This window comes from Budorcas taxicolor, chromosome 1 (genome assembly GCF_023091745.1).
Source record: "Budorcas taxicolor isolate Tak-1 chromosome 1, Takin1.1, whole genome shotgun sequence".
In the NCBI taxonomy this organism is placed as follows: domain Eukaryota; kingdom Metazoa; phylum Chordata; class Mammalia; order Artiodactyla; family Bovidae; genus Budorcas; species Budorcas taxicolor.
This window is the reverse complement of record NC_068910.1, coordinates 50,392,667-50,408,268: the sequence shown is the minus strand read 5'-3', so window position 1 is coordinate 50,408,268 and position 15,602 is coordinate 50,392,667. Positions and strand designations below refer to the sequence as shown.

At 45.5% G+C, this 15,602-nt stretch overlaps 1 protein-coding gene across 2 annotated transcripts in view; it reads left to right on the top strand.

Annotated features, from left to right (window-relative positions):
- STAC (SH3 and cysteine rich domain) overlaps window positions 1-15,602 on the top strand; it is a 114,922-nt gene that overhangs the window by 36,705 nt on the left and 62,615 nt on the right. For both annotated transcript variants that reach the window (XM_052646396.1, XM_052646405.1), the window contains exon 2: window positions 6,077-6,356. In XM_052646396.1, the coding sequence (XP_052502356.1) occupies window positions 6,077-6,356 (280 nt within the window). The remainder of the gene's footprint in view (window positions 1-6,076; window positions 6,357-15,602) is intronic.

Genomic DNA, 15,602 nt, shown 5'->3' with positions numbered 1-15,602 from the left:
CAAGCACCAAGTAGTGAAGTGTTACAGGCAGAGGTCATTGGTGGATGCTGAAATTAGAAAACAAATGTGTGATGAGAAACAGGATGTTTACACTGTCTCAAAGTAGTCCCCCTGTGTGAAACTCATTCATTACGAAGAGAAAAATACTTTAGAGTAGAACAGCCTGGCAAATATCACTTCAACCAAGTGACCAAAGTTAGTATCACCAGTAACGGGACAAACTGACATCAAATACCTCCTGATATGCTGCACTGAGAAGAACACATCACTTTTGCCCAAATCTTACCAAATATATATATATAAATATATATATATATACACACACACACACACACACACATATATATATATATATAAACCTCAATCTAATAACGAGAAAGCCTCAGACAAACTGAAATTGAAGAACATTCTACAAAATACTGCTTAGCGGTCTTCAAAAAATCAAAGTAAGAAAGACAAGAAAAGTGAGGACCTGATATAGACTGAAGAGACTGTGACTTGGAGGGACTTCCTGGTGGCCCAGTGGTTACGACTCCACCTTCAAATGGAGGGGGTGCATGTTCAGTCCCTGGTGGAGAAACAGAATCCCACACGTACCAGGGTGCAGTCAAAAATTTAAAGTAAATAAGTAAACAAACACAACGTTATAAATAAATTATACTTCAATTTAAAAAAGAGACTATGGGGATGTAACTAAATACAATATGTAATCTTGAATTGGATCCTGAACCAGGAAAAAGACATTATGGGCAACTGGAAAAAATCAAATAAGATCTATAGGTAATAGTTATATCCGTGTTAGTTTCTTGGTTACAGTTAATTTACTATACTTATATAAGATGTTAACATTAGAGAAAAGTGAGTGAAACTTATATAGGGATTCTACTATTTTGCAATTTTTGTATTACTAAAGTTATTTTAAATAAAAGTTTTTTTTAAAAAGAATAGGTCATGCAGTTCTCACTGGATTGGTCTTTCATAGAGAAACACTCCAGAGCCCTGCTGAAGTGAAGAATTCCGAATAATTTTCTAACCATCTAATAGCTAATGTTTAAAATCAGTAATTTTTCCCCCTCATTTGGTATAACCTAACTCTGGGTTTCTTTCTTAATTATCTGAAAGTAGCAATTCTGTTCATTTGACTAAGGAAACTGCCCCTAACCCGTATCTTACCTTTAGCTAAGTAGATGTTAAAACCAAAGAATGCATCAGTGAGGCTTTAAACAGAGATGGGATTCTACATGCTCTTCTGATTCTCCAGCCTGCCTTTACAAAGTGCAGGCTGTTAAACCAAAATCGTTTACTGGGTTCCTATAAATCTAATGTGCAGCTTTAGAGGGGTTCTGCAGTGCTTTGAAAATGAAAAGTCAAGGATCAGACATAGCATATAAAATACACAAAGGATTCAGCTTATAAATTGACTTAATCCATTAACCACTTTTTTTAAGACCCAAGCAAGTTTTTCTTGAGTTAACACAATACAAAATAGAAGAATGAGGGTATGAAAAAGGTCTCCAGATGTGGACCTAGATACTTGGGGTCAAGTTTTTATTTTTAATTGAAGTATATTTAACTTATAGTAGATTTCCATGCTGGCTCAGATAGTAAAGAATCCACCTGCAATGCAGGAGACCTGTGTTTGATCCCTGGGTCGGGACGATCCCCTGGAGAAGGAAATGGCAACCCACTCCAGTATTCTTGCTTGAAGAATCCTATGGACAGAGGAGCTTGGTGGGCTACAGTCCATGGGGTCACAAAGAGTCAGACACGACTGAGTAACTTAACTTTTGATTTTCAATATTGTATTAGTTTTCAGTGTACAACATACTGATTCAATATTTTTATACATTATACTCCATATAAAGTTATTATAAAATACTGGCTATATTCCCTGTGCTGTCCATCTTTGCAACTATTTTTTAAAAACTTTATTTTCTATTGGAATATAGTCAATTAACAAAGTTGTGATAGTTTCAGGTAAACAGCAAAGGAATTCAGCCATACATATACATGTGTTCATTGTCCCCCAAACTCCTCTCCCATCCCAGCTGCCACATAACATTGAGCAGAGTTTCATGAGCTATAGAGTAGGTCCTTGCTGCTTGTCCATTTTAAATATAGCAGTGTGTACATGACTGTCCCAAATTCCCTAACTGTCCTTTTCCCCCATTCTTACCCCCTGGCGATGTAAATTCGTTCTCTAAGTCTGTGAACCTGTTTCTGTTCTGTAAGTTCATTTGTATCATTTGGTTTTAGATTCCACATATAATAGATGTCATATGATATTTCCCCTTCTGTCTGACTGACTTCATTCAGTATGACAATCTGGAGGTCCACCCATGCAACTTATTTTATAAATAAATAGTAGTAGTTTGAACCTCTTATTAGCCATATATATAGTATTTAATATTATATATTGTATATGTATAATTTATGGCAGAAAATGAAGAGGAGCTAAAAAGCCTCATGATGAAAGTGAAAGAGGAGAGCAAAAAAGTTGGCTTAAAGCTCAACATTCAGAAAACGAAGATCATGGCATCTGGCCCCATCACTTCATGGGAAATAGATGGGGAAACAGTAGAAACAGATTTTATTTTGGGGGCTCCAAAATCACTGCAGATGGTGATTGCAGCCATGAAATTAAAAGACGCTTACTCCTTGGAAGGGAAGTTATGACCAACCTAGATATTATATTCAAAAGCAGAGACATTACTTTGCCGACTAAGGTCCGTCTAGTCAAGGCTATGGTTTTTCCTGTGGTCATGTATGGATGAGAGAGTTGGACTGTGAAGAAGGCTGAGCGCTAAAGAATTGATGCTTTTGAACTGTGGTGTTGGAGAAGACTCTTGAGAGTCCCTTGGACTGCAAGGAGATCCAACCAGTCCATTCTGAAGGAGATCAACCCTGGGATTTCTTTGGAAGGAATGATGCTAAAGCTGAAGCTCCAGTACTTTGGCCACCTCATGCGAAGAGTTGACTCATTGGAAAAGCCTCTGATGCTGGGAGGGATTGGGGGCAGGAGGAGAAGGGGACGACCGAGGGTGAGATGTCTGGATGGCATCACTGACTCGATGGACATGAGTTTGAGTGAACTCCGGGAGATGGTGATGGACAGGGAGGCCCGGAGTGCTGCGATTCATGGGGTCACAAAGAGTCGGAGACGACTGAGCAACTGAACTGAACTGAACTGATATTATATCAATATACAATATATATATATGTATGTAATATATTTCAGTCACTTGCCTCCAGTTTAAGTCTGCCTTCCTTCAGCACCAGTCCAGTTTATAGCCAGAAGAACTTGACGTGAAGAGCGCATGCTCTGCTTCTTTGCTAGTTCCAGGGCCTCCCCTCTGTGTGGCTCAGGCTCACAGAGTGAGTGGTTCATAGCCCCCTCGCAGTTAGCTTACATGGAGGTGGAAGTTTCTCTTCAAAATAATTGCAGTGCTCACAAGGGCTCATGACTTCCTTCTTCTGTATCAGTGAGGATGCGCAAGATTATGGTTCAGTGACAAACACCCCAGGATAACCCAGGAGCACCTTCTTCTCCTGTCAGGTCTAGCCCCTCTGCTGCGTCTGGCCTGTAGGTCGGAGGGAAAGGACAAGAGTCTTGACGGCCCAGTTTCTGACCTTTTCTGTAGGTTGCTGCTGCCTCTCTGGCTAGCCCTTTCTGACTGCTGATGCTCCATCACTGGTCTCAGTGGAGCTTGAGGGCCCTGCAGGGTGTTCCCCCAGAACCCCCTCCCCAGACAGCTCCCTGAAGCGGAGCACTGGCTTCATATAGCCACTGCCAACTTCAGATGGACAGCAAAGCACATTCCTAGCACATATCTAAAAGGTGGGGAGAACAGCACTGAATTGCTACTTACACACAGAAGATACCCAACTTAATGGTTCAGAACACCAGCCATCTCTTCCGTGGATGACTCTGTGGGTCGACAGTTTGACCAGAATTGAGCTGGGCAGTTCCTCTGTTCCCATCTGGATCCTTGATTCCCTGCAGCGAGCAGAGTGGCTCTGCTTCTGGGATGTCACTCGAGTGATGGGAGTGGTTTCTGGACCGTGTGTCTCCTATCGTCCTTCAGGCTACGTCATGTTTGTACATATGGCAGCTGGGCAGGTTTCCGAGGGAGAAGACAGGTGTGCAGGACAACTTCAAGTCTGGGCTTGGAAATGGCTTTGAAGTTGCTTCTGCCACCTGCTGTTGGCCAAATACCCACAAGCCAACAGGATTCACGGAGCTCCAGCTTGGATGGGAGAATCTTGAGGTCACCTTGCCAAGGAGCATGGGAAGGGTAAAGTAGAGAATTGTGGCATCCACCCCAAGCACTAAACCCACCACATCTTCCCGATCTCCTGCAGGGAAGGCTGGGGGCTTGATACGGAGGTATCAAGCTAGACTCGGCAAGTCCGGATGAAGTCATCTGTATGTCCACTAGGGCTGTGTAATAAATGGAGGGCTTCATTAGAACAGTGTGATCAGCACTTTCTGTCTACAGCTTTTGGGGCTTAGACATTAATTCCAGGCAACAGGCATGGATATTCAATTACAAGGGAAAAGCTACCTTTCAGGTGAAGTGACCTATGACAGGTCATGCAGCTGCCTGCCAAGTGGTTCATTTCTTTTGTCTGGGCAGAGGGGACACTCTGCACTAAGAGCTGATGATTTAAAAGCATAATAAGAAGGGAGAGGGTGAGATGTATGGAGAGAGTAACATGAAAACTTGCATTACCGTATGTAAAATAGATAATCAATGGGAATTTGCTGTATGTCTCAGGAAACTCAAACAGGGGCTCTGCATCAACCTAGAGGGGTGGGATGGGGCGGGAGATGGGAGCGAGGTTCAAGAGGGAGGAGATATATGTATACCTATGGCTGATTCATGTTGAGGTTTGACAGAAAACAACAAAATCCTGTAAAGCAATTATCCTTCAATTAAAAAATAAATTAAAAAAACCAAGCAATCAAAATGAGGTAGAAGGGTAAAAAAAAAAGCATAATAAGTAACCTAGACTTTTAAAAGGTCACTGTGGCTGGGATGGCAAGAGCAAGGTGGATGGCAAACTAAGCTGTCACTGGAACCCAGAATCTACCAGTTCTTGGAGCCCGTGGCAAGGAGCTTTTCTTTAAATTTATAGAGAACAGGGGCTTCCCTGGCAGTGCAGTGGTTAAGACTGCACTTTCAGTGCAGGGTCATGAGTTCGATCCCTGGTCAGGAAGCTAAGATCCCACATGCCTCATGGCCAAAAGAATAAAACAAATTTAATTTATAAAGGACAAAAGGAACTTTGTGAAGGATTTTGAACAACAGGCTCACGTGGTCACATCTGTGTTCCCAAAATATCCTCTCAGCTCCCATGGGAAGACTAGATTGGAGAAGCAGGCTGGACCAAACCACGTTAGGATTCCTCCAGCCCATGTGGTGCTTCTGCATAGGTCCCAAAGGCAGAGGAGAAATGGCCTTGTTTTGCCAGGATCAAAACCAAGAGGCAGGGCAGGGGACGGAGCAGAGAAGGTCAGGTGGATAATTCCACATGGTGTTCTCCTCAAACACACACACACCCACACACACACATACACACAGCCATATGCTTTGGAGCCCAGCAGGCTTGGGAGGCTCTGGTTTGTGTTCTGTGATGCTTTAGCCACTTTAATTCCCGGTCGATGGCTTCCTCTGCTTTGCTGTATAAACAGACAAATGGAGGCCAAGGAACCACAGCAGAGAAAGGCCGGCACAGACCCCAGCATGATGGACCCAGCCTGTGATCCCAGGAGTTCATACACTTAATGTTTCCAGTGATTCCAATTCAAAAGGCAAACAGTGTCAAAAACCATGAGCTATTTTGAAGCACACGGGTGGGTGCCCAGGGAGGCAGGGAGGAGGAGGAGGAGGGGTGGAGTGGGGGCTGCTGACACCAGCCACCCCCACAGAGACCGCTGTGCGCCTCCACAGAGGCTGAGGGTGTCAGGAACGGAGCAGCCCACGGAGCAGGCCTAACCCCCCCCCCCCCCCCCAACACACAGAGCAGGAGTCTGCATGGTTGATCGTAAGTCTGTTCTGTCGTTGCATTGCAGCTCCAGAAACTAAAACGATCACTTTCTTTCAAGACCAAGAGTTTACGGAGCAAAAGTGCTGACAACTTCTTCCAGCGAACCAACAGCGACGTGAAGCTGCAGGCGGACGTGCTGGCGGAGGTCAGCCCCAGCTCCAGCCCGCTCCCTGCCCCTGGAAGCCTGACCTCCACACCCACCAGGGCCGGCCTGTACCCCAGCGGTGGCGGCAAGGCCCATGCCTTTCAGGAGCACATCTTCAAGAAGCCCACCTTCTGTGACGTCTGCAACCACATGATCGTGGGTAAGCCCTGCCCCTGCCCGCCTCCTGCAGGTCCCCACATCTCTGGAAAGCCAGGTGAGAGGGGTGCATCTGAGTCGAGGTCCCTGTGGACAGACTCTTGGACTGTCTGGCAGCGGGGAGGATTGTTTGGGATCCTCCGGAGGAACACTGGGCTTCCCAGATTGCATTAGTGATGAAGAACCCACATGCCAATACAGGAGACATAGGAGATGCAGGTTCAATCCCTGGGTTGGGAAGCTCCCCTGGAGAAGGGAATGGCAACCCACTCCAGTATTCTTGCCTAGAGAATCCCCTGGACAGAGGAACCTGGCAGGCAACAGTCCATAGAGTCACCAAGAATCAGACACGACTGAGCAACCTAGCATGCACCCACTCATGAGAGAACACTATGTGTCAAAGGTAAGGGAAGCAGGGCTGGGCAGCGGAGCAGCTGGGTAATGGTGTGGGTGTGTAGAGCCTTCAGCTGCTCCCCGGGGTGCTCTCCAGCCCCATTCAGTCATCTCACTTTGAGGCCAGAAGTCCAGGACTTTGTACCCTGCATCACCTCTCACTGGATATCGGCAGCCCCCAGGTAGAGGGCCACATCTTGGACAAAACAGCTCTTAAAAACTCCCAAGGGCAGTTAGCCAAGAGGGATGCTGTGGGAGGCAACCAAGACACTGGGCAGCTGGAGTTCGCATGCCTCCGTTCTGTAAGGGGATCTGAGCACTGCATTGCAGGGTCCATTCGTGCTTGCGCGGCCGTGTCTGCCTGAGGTCGCCTGGGCAGGGGATCTGTGGCATGGTGAGTTACAGGTGAATGAGCGAGGCAGGCAGGTGTGGAAGGGAGGAGACCTCAGGGAGGCACTGACCCAGAACAGAGGATTCAGTGGTAATGGTGATTACCAACTCTGGACCCTGGGGAGGACTCACTCCTGGTACCACAAAGAAATGGTGGTGGCCTGAGTGTCTTAGGGTTTGTGCCCAGAAGGAGGCGACCTATAAAATGTCCCAACTGGAAGGAAAACACAGCCATTTGGAATCTCACGCACAGAGGCTCCACACTTGGCACCCCCTGCCTCGTGGCAGAAACCCAGTGAGCAAACATATAGAGGAAACCATAAAAGGAAAGGGACTTCGGGTGGGACCCAGAGTGAATTGAAACCAGTTATTTCAAGACAGCAGCATGTCCTAAGTGATCGACTGGTCCACTACAGAACAAGGGGGAAGGGGGAAGGAGATGCCCACGTTTCTCTCAAGGGGGCAGTTAGGATGCACCCACCCTAGGAGAAGTTGAAGGGCAGAAGCCTGGAATTAAGAGAGGAAATGAGGCTGAAAATCAAAAAGACGCAAAGCTGACTGAGCTGGGAACTTATCCTGCAGAGACGGAGCCAAGTGAAACCCGGAGCACCTGGACCGTGGCTTAGAGGGACGCAGGTGTGGGAGACAGCCCTTCCCCAGCTGGGGTCCCAGGGCGGGGCCCACACCGTGCCTTCTGCTCACTTATGGCCGGGATGCTGTGGCGCTGGGCTGGGCCGCCAAGGCTTGAGACAAGAACACTTTAAGATCAAGAGCCTGTTTCCCGAGCTGAGAGCCAGGGCCCCAGTGACCCTGACATGTTGTTCCTCTCGCCTTCCGGCTCCTCAGCCCCAACACCCACCTCTCCCAGCCCCCAGTTTCCCCTTAAGTGCCCACTTCCCATGGCCCAGAGTCTCTTCTGAGCATGACAGTTGTCTTAGGCCGGATTCCCCAGAAGCAGAGCAGAGACACATGCCCGTAATCTGTTGAGAGGACAAGAAGGGGAAATGGAAACCAGTGGGCAAGGGAGGGACTGTGCTAGGACGTGTCTCAGGTGGATCTTGCGGGAGCTCTGGAGCATTGGTTTGAGCAGCTGGTCCTTCCTCGAGTCCAGCCTGTGGCATCAGTGGGCTTCCCCTTCTCCCACAACAGAGGCCATTTCAAACCCCTGAGCAAAGTGGTTCGTGCTCTGCTAAAGGCAGTTCTCTCGAGAAAAGGGGCAGCTGTGAGCTCTGACCAGCCACAGAGATACCACTGGTGTATTAGTGGGCTTTTGCTACTAAAACAAGTTACTACAAACTTGGTAATTTAGAACAATAGTTTTATCATCTTCTAGTTCTGGAGATCAGAAGTCCACAGTGAGTCTCACGGGGCTGAAATCAAGGTGTGCACAGAGCTGCGGTCCTTTCTGGAGGCTGGAGGGAAGAATCCATGTTCTTGTCTTTTCCGGCTTCTAGCGGCTATGTACACCTTGGCTTGTGGCCCCTTTCATCTTCAGTGCAGTGAAGCAAGGCCACGGCAGGTCTCACCACCATCTCTTTGGTCCTGACTCTCCCCCTTTCCCAAAGGACCCTTGTGATTACACTGGACCTACCTGAATAAGCCATATGACCTTCCCATCTCAGAGTCACCTGATTAGCAGCCTTACTTCCACTTGTACCCTTGAGTTCCCCTTGCCACATAACGTAACCATTCAAGCTCTGGGGACTAGGACATGGACATCTTTGGGAGGCCACTGTTCTGCCTATTCATGCCCAGGAAAGGGTATCTGGGCAGGGCATCAGCAGTGCCAACCACAGCAATGGAAGGAAACCTGAGCTGAAGATCGCAGGACTGGCCTCTGTTGATTCCTTTCCATCCTGGCCCTGATGCCAATCATGTGAGTGTTATATTCCCACTGCAGGCTTTGTGATGTCACAGGGTGAGAGACCATCTTTGTTTGAAGTGGGCAGAGAGGTACCTTTCCATATGGTGCACAGAATGGATAAAGCCCTGACCCCTGTTTTGCTCCTGACTATTCCTATGACACAGTTAGCCCTTTCCTCTCCCAGGTAAAGGGCTACCCTGGTGCCTCCGATTATAAAGAATCTGCCTGCAGTGCAGAAGATCCGAGTTCAATCCCTGGGTCAGGAAGATCCCCTGGAGAAGGGACTAGCAACCCACTACAATATTCTTACCTGGAGAATCCCATGGACAGAGGAGCCTGGCGGGCTACAGTCCATGGGGTTGCAAAGAGTTGGACACAACTGAATGACTAAACACACTTCCTAGATAAAATGAAATGAGGGTGTGAGGATGGCAGAAAGACTAGGAGCTTGGATTTGAGTCCCATGTAGCTGTGTGACCTGGTGCCAGTGACTCACCATCTCTGAACCTGTGTCCTCATTTTATGTGGAGATGATAATACAACCCTCAGGACTTTGTGTGGATTAATGAGCTGGCAGAAGGAAGGTATCAGGCATCTAATACACCTCACTCGGTAAAGGAGGGCCATTGGAGTTAATATCATTATCATTATTATGGAACAAGAAAATAGTCATTTTTCTAAGGAAGAGAAAGCTATTTGGAGGGTAGACCAAATTAGTGTATCAGAAAAAATTTTTTACACTTTATAGGCATAAAAATTTGAAAAAATAATGTCTAGGTAACACAAAATAATTAGTCCCTCATCTACACAGCCATAGATTCCCTGGTGGCTCAGTAGTAAAGAATCTGCCTGCAATGCCAAAGCCCCAGGAGACACTGGTTCGATCCCTCAGTCAGGAAGATCTCCTGGAGAAGGGCATGGCAATGCACTCCAGTATTCCAGTCTGGAGAACCCCATGGACAGGAGCCTGGCGGGCTACAGTCCGTAGGGTCACAAAGAGTCGGTCACCACTGAAGCAACTTAGCACAGCCATGTTTTTTGTTCACCCTAAAGATTGTCTATGATTCTGCATTGCCTATTTTGTGAGGGATGTGAACGAGTGAGCAGGCATCTAGAAGAGAGTGATCAGAATGTTGAATGCATACCAGGATAAGATTGTGAGGAAACTCTGGGAGTTTGATTTGAAAAAGACTTTGGGTGTGCAATGGTGTTTTAAAATCCTGTATTGGAAAAGTCAAGAGACTCACTCGCTATGGCTTTAGAGGGAAGAGTTGGGGACAAGGGGTAAAGTTAAAAGGCAAATAAATTTCAGGGAGAAGATAGCCATGTAACTGATGTAATTGGTAACTGAAGGGTTTACCTTCTGAGTAGCAAGTAGTTTTAACTTCTCCCAGGTGTAGGTCATCTGGAAGTAGGCCCCCTACTTAACTGTCTGATAGTCTTTGAAATGAGATTTAGAATGTGTGCTGCTTCCCAGAGAGTTCAGTGTGTGTCATCATTGGCCAGGGACGTATCAGTGGTTTCCCAAATGGCCGGAACCAAGGTTGAGTGGTGCCCTTTGCCAAGACCCAGTTAAGGGGGAGAGGTGATTCAAAATGGGGAGCAACATCAGCCCGTCTTGCAACCATGCACACAGGCCTGTCCTCATCCTCAGAAAACCCTTACATAACCACACTGTCATTTTCTAGTCACTTTTATTACTCACGTTCTTCCTTCCAACAAGCCACACTTAGCAACAGTGCTTTGCGTCAGTCAAGGATTTCCAGAAAAACTGTCACAACTAATTTAAGATTCCAGCTTCCTTTTACTATTACTTAGCATCTTCAGATCTGCTGGGGTTCGGCTGATCCAGACTCAGCTCAGTTATTGCATCTTCTGTCTCTTCCTTATTTCTCACCTTTTCCTTGGATACATGATCTGGTCAAGCCATGTCCTTCTAATGGGAAGGACAAGTGGAACTGTACAAAGCTCCCCAGGACCTTGGGATGGAGATGGTACCCTGTCACTTCTGCGGACACTCCACCAAGGATGTGGGTCAAACCCTTGTCTATGAATGGAGAATACACTCTGCCCCTAGCAGCAGGAACAGCAGAGACACCTGGCAGAGGACAGGGTGAAAAATGTTAATAATCCAGCCCATCACCAGGCTTAGGATGGCTCTGCCTCATGGAGCCTTGTTTGTCTGGGAGACACTGCTGACTCTTGGAGCTGAACGACCTTCCATGTCCCTTCTGCATCTGGAAGTGATGCCTGGCTCCTGACTCTTTCCGTGGCAGGGGTTTGGATGGAGGGCGGGGGAGGTGGGATAGATTGTTCATCATCTCTCATGCTCAGAACTCTGAGGCAGTTTGGTCTCCAACTTAGTTTTCGTGTCTGCCTTCCTTGCTTTGGAATCTGATGCTTCACTGTCAGTTTCCACACAGATTTCCACCAGGCCTTTTCAAGGCACTGCTATTCATAACCTTTAAATAGGTGATCATGAGTCTCTATTTTCCATTTCATTGTGACGAGTGTAAAAAGACAAACAGCCCATGTCTTTTTAAAACAAGTAACGGAAATGAATTCATCTCTGAGGAATGTAACATTCCTCAGCCCTAAGGAGGATTCCAGGTACACCTCAAGTAGAGCGACAGTTTGGAAAGGTTCTGTTTTGAAAATCACACCCCCCAAAACGCTTTGTGTTAAAGAGAATCTCACTCTACTTTTCTCTTCTGGAATTAAATGTATAGTGTAACTGCCTTTTTATCTTAAGAAAGAGATAAAAACAATCAACAAGGCACACTGCTCTTTTCAAAGATGAAAACCAAGTAAAGCAAATAGAGGCTCCTTCTGTGAATGGAGAAAAGGGATTAGAGAGGTGATGTGAGGCCAAAGGGGACAGGTAAGGAGAGATGGCATGGGAAGGAGGTAAGGAGAGGTGAGGAGTTAGGTGAAGCAGAGGCTGATGGGCGTCATCCTTCCCGAAACACTGCACAGGACTTGTTATCTGTGAGAGAGCACAGCTGACTGATCTTCCCCTTTTCATTTCTTTTAGTGTTTATCCGTTTATTTATTTTTATTTTTGGCTGCACTGGATCTTCGTTGCAGTACATGGGTTTCTCATTGCAGTGGCTTCTCTTGTTGCAGAGCACGATCTCTGGGGCTCATGGGCTCAGTAAGCCATGACCTCTTGGCTCATGAGCTCTAGAGCATGGGCTCAGTAGTTGCAGCCCTCAGGCTTAGTTGCTCCACAGCATGTGGAATTTTCCCAGTCCAGGGACTGAACCAGTGTCCCCTGCATTGGCAGGTGGATTCTTAACCAAAGGACCACCAGGGAAGTCCTGCCCTGTTTCTTTATTCTGCAAACCTGATGTCCTGTCTCTACATAATCAACTGAAGCTTTGTTTTCTTCAAGCCACAGGTCGTCCTTAGATTCTAAATTCTAAGGAAAAACCACCTGCTGTTAACCCCCTAGAATGGCATTCCAGAGAACATATTAAAGCAAGTTTTTTTTTCCTTTCAACTGAGAACCAAGGGTAACATTAATGATGACCAAGAAAAATCAGATCTCACTTGTGTAGTTTCTAGCTGATGGACATTTATTTATTTAACAGAATCCAGCCACTGTCGAGAATTTCTAACTTGGAGCAGACACGCAGAGCTGGGTTTACAAGGCCTCACACGTGTGCCTCCCCTGGCTGCCTGGCCTGAAAACTGGAAAGGCTAAACATTTGCCATAGGAAGGTGGCAATAAAAGTAGACGGGTGCCGCAGTCTCATTCCCTGCCCATGGCCTTGACGCATTTACTCCATCCTAGTGCCAGTGTTGCCCTTGACCTTGGACTTGACACCTGAGACTGCTCCTCCCCTGCTGACCTGGCCCCTACTAATCTAATCTTGCCTCCAGGATGTGACTAGCCTTTTTGATCACCTCCATCCCAGAAATGTTGTTACCTATGCAAACCAAAGATGATCAAGCCCACTCTTCACGGAGACATGAGAGAAGTTGGCAGTCAGGTGTGTTTACCAGCCCCAGTGCTGGACACCACATCCTTTGAGCCAACAGGACTCAGGACCCAGTCTTAGACTAGGAGAATCCTCTAGTACTTGGTTAGAAGGAAAATGCTTTCTCTGTGAAAACAATCCACTCTTGCCATCCTTAGATCTTAGCAGTGTCGGGGACTCATCTTCACTGGACACCCACTACATGTATTCCATCTAGGGCACTCTGTCTTTACATTGAACTGTCTGCAATGACTCATTTCAGGAGAGCACTGATGTTCCTTGTGGTACTCGGCATCTCATTGGAATTAAAGACTTGAACAAGTCAATGTGTACTATGAGAATAACTAACTCATTGCATGAGTCCATTCCATCAATTAAGGAGGTTTTTCCAAGAGACTCCATTCTATTTACTGCCAGATACCTTCTTTCCAGAACTTTTTTTTTTTTTTAAGGCATGATCTGGTCTAATGTAGGTGCCTATTCCCACAGCAGCCAGCGCAGCACACGCTTGGCTCATAGTGAGTACTTTAAAGAGTAGTGAGTGAGTGGGAAGAAAAGTCATCAGCCTTAAATACCCAGCAACAGAAACAGAAGAACATGGAAACCTCCCTAATCATTTAAAAGCTGCTCCCCTGGTATGTCAGGTCTCCACCCTGCCCAAAATGAAGCTGGGGACAGAAGCCCTATTTTCGCATCTGACAATTTTCTCTTCATTTCTCCTTTGTGTTGTATATTTTAAGGTGAAGTCACCCTGCACACAAAGGATTATAGCAGGGATTCCTTCCTTGTGAATTATATCCATAGCCAAATAAAATGAAATCCAATTTCATTGAATACTTAAAAAAAATGTTTTTTATTGATGTTTAGTTGCTTTCCAATGTTGTGTTAGTTTCTGCTGTATAGCCAAGTGAACCAGCGATACGTGTATGTATATCCCCTGTTTTTTGGATTTTCTTCCCATTTAAGTCACCAGAGCACTCAGTAGAGTTCCCTATGCTATACAGTAGGTTCCCATTAGTTTTCTATTTTCTTCATAGTAGGGTATGTATGTCAATCCCAATCTCCCAGTTCATCCCACCTCCCCACCCCTGGTGTCCATACATTTATTCTCTATGTCTCTGTCTCTCTTCCTGCTCTGCAGATAGGTTTGTACCATTTTTCTGGATTCCACATATATGCCTTAGTACATGATACTCGTTTTTCTCTTTCTGACTTCACTGTATGACAGTCTCTAGGTCCATCCATATCTCTGCAAATGGCGCAGTTTTATGCCTTTTATGGCTGAGTAATATTCCATTGTGTACCTACACTACCTCTTCTTTATCCATTCCTCTGCTGATGATGGACGTTTAGGTTGCTTCCATGTCCTGGCTATTGTAAATAGTGACGCAGTGAACATTAGGATGCACGTATCTTTTGGAATTACGGTTTTCTCCAGGTATGCCCAGGAGTGGAATTGCTGGATCATATGGGGTTCTAGTTTTAGTTTTTTAAGGAACCTCCATACTGTTCTCTGTAGTGACTGTATCAATTTACAGTCCCACCAACAGTGTAGAAGGGTTCCCTTTTCTTCATACCCTCTCCAGCATTTATTGTTTGTAGATTTTTTGTTGATGGCCATTCTGACCAGTGTAAAGTGGTACCTCACTGTAGTTTTATCTTACATTTCTGTAATAATTAGTGGTATTGAGCATCTTTTCAGATGTCAAGATGCCTCTTGATATCTGCATGTCTTCTTTGTAGAAATGTCTAATTAGATCTCCCACCCAGGTTTTGATGGGGTTTTTATACTGAGCTGCATAAGTTGTTTCTATGTTTTGGAGATTAATCCCTTGTCAGTTGTTTCATTTGCAAATATTTTCTCCCATTCCGAGGGTTGTCTTTTCATCTTGTTTATGGTTTCCTTTGCTGTGCAAAAGCTTTCAAGTTTAATTAGATCCCATTTATTTATTTTTGTTTTTATTTTCATTGCTCTAGAAGGTAGGTCAAAAAAAATCTTGTTGTGATTTATGTCAGCAAGTGTTCTGAATACTTTTGTCATGAATTCCACTATTAATGCCTCCACCTATTTGCCTGATACACCTTTATCAACCTGTAATTTCAAACCTTTCTTTTTCATGCGTTCTATGTGCTTCTTTTGAAAATAAACATAATTGGATTTTAGATTTATTAAAAAGTGAGAATATGGTATTTTTACTGCTCTGTTGTTCCAAATAAGCCTACTGAGGTTTTAATCACAACTCCCATCCTCCAGCAATAGTATTTCAACTTCTTGTTTTTGTAAATAAGTACAACACTCTTACCAATCCAAAATTTTATTGTTATTCCAATATTTTGCAATTCAGACATTTGATTGAGAATAAACCTTAAGATACATATACCTTTTTATAACAAGATTTGTACATCAATTTAGACATTTCCAGGTTTAAGTGATTCTAGTATTTACCACCTGGAAAATGCCATGGACGGAGGAGCCTGGTAGGCTGCAGTCCATGGGGTCACTAAGAGTCAGACACGACTGAGCGACTTCACTTTCACTTTTCACTTTCATGCATTGAAGAAAGAAATGGCAACCCACTCCAGTGTTGGAGAATCCCAGGGATGGGGGAGCCTGGTGGGC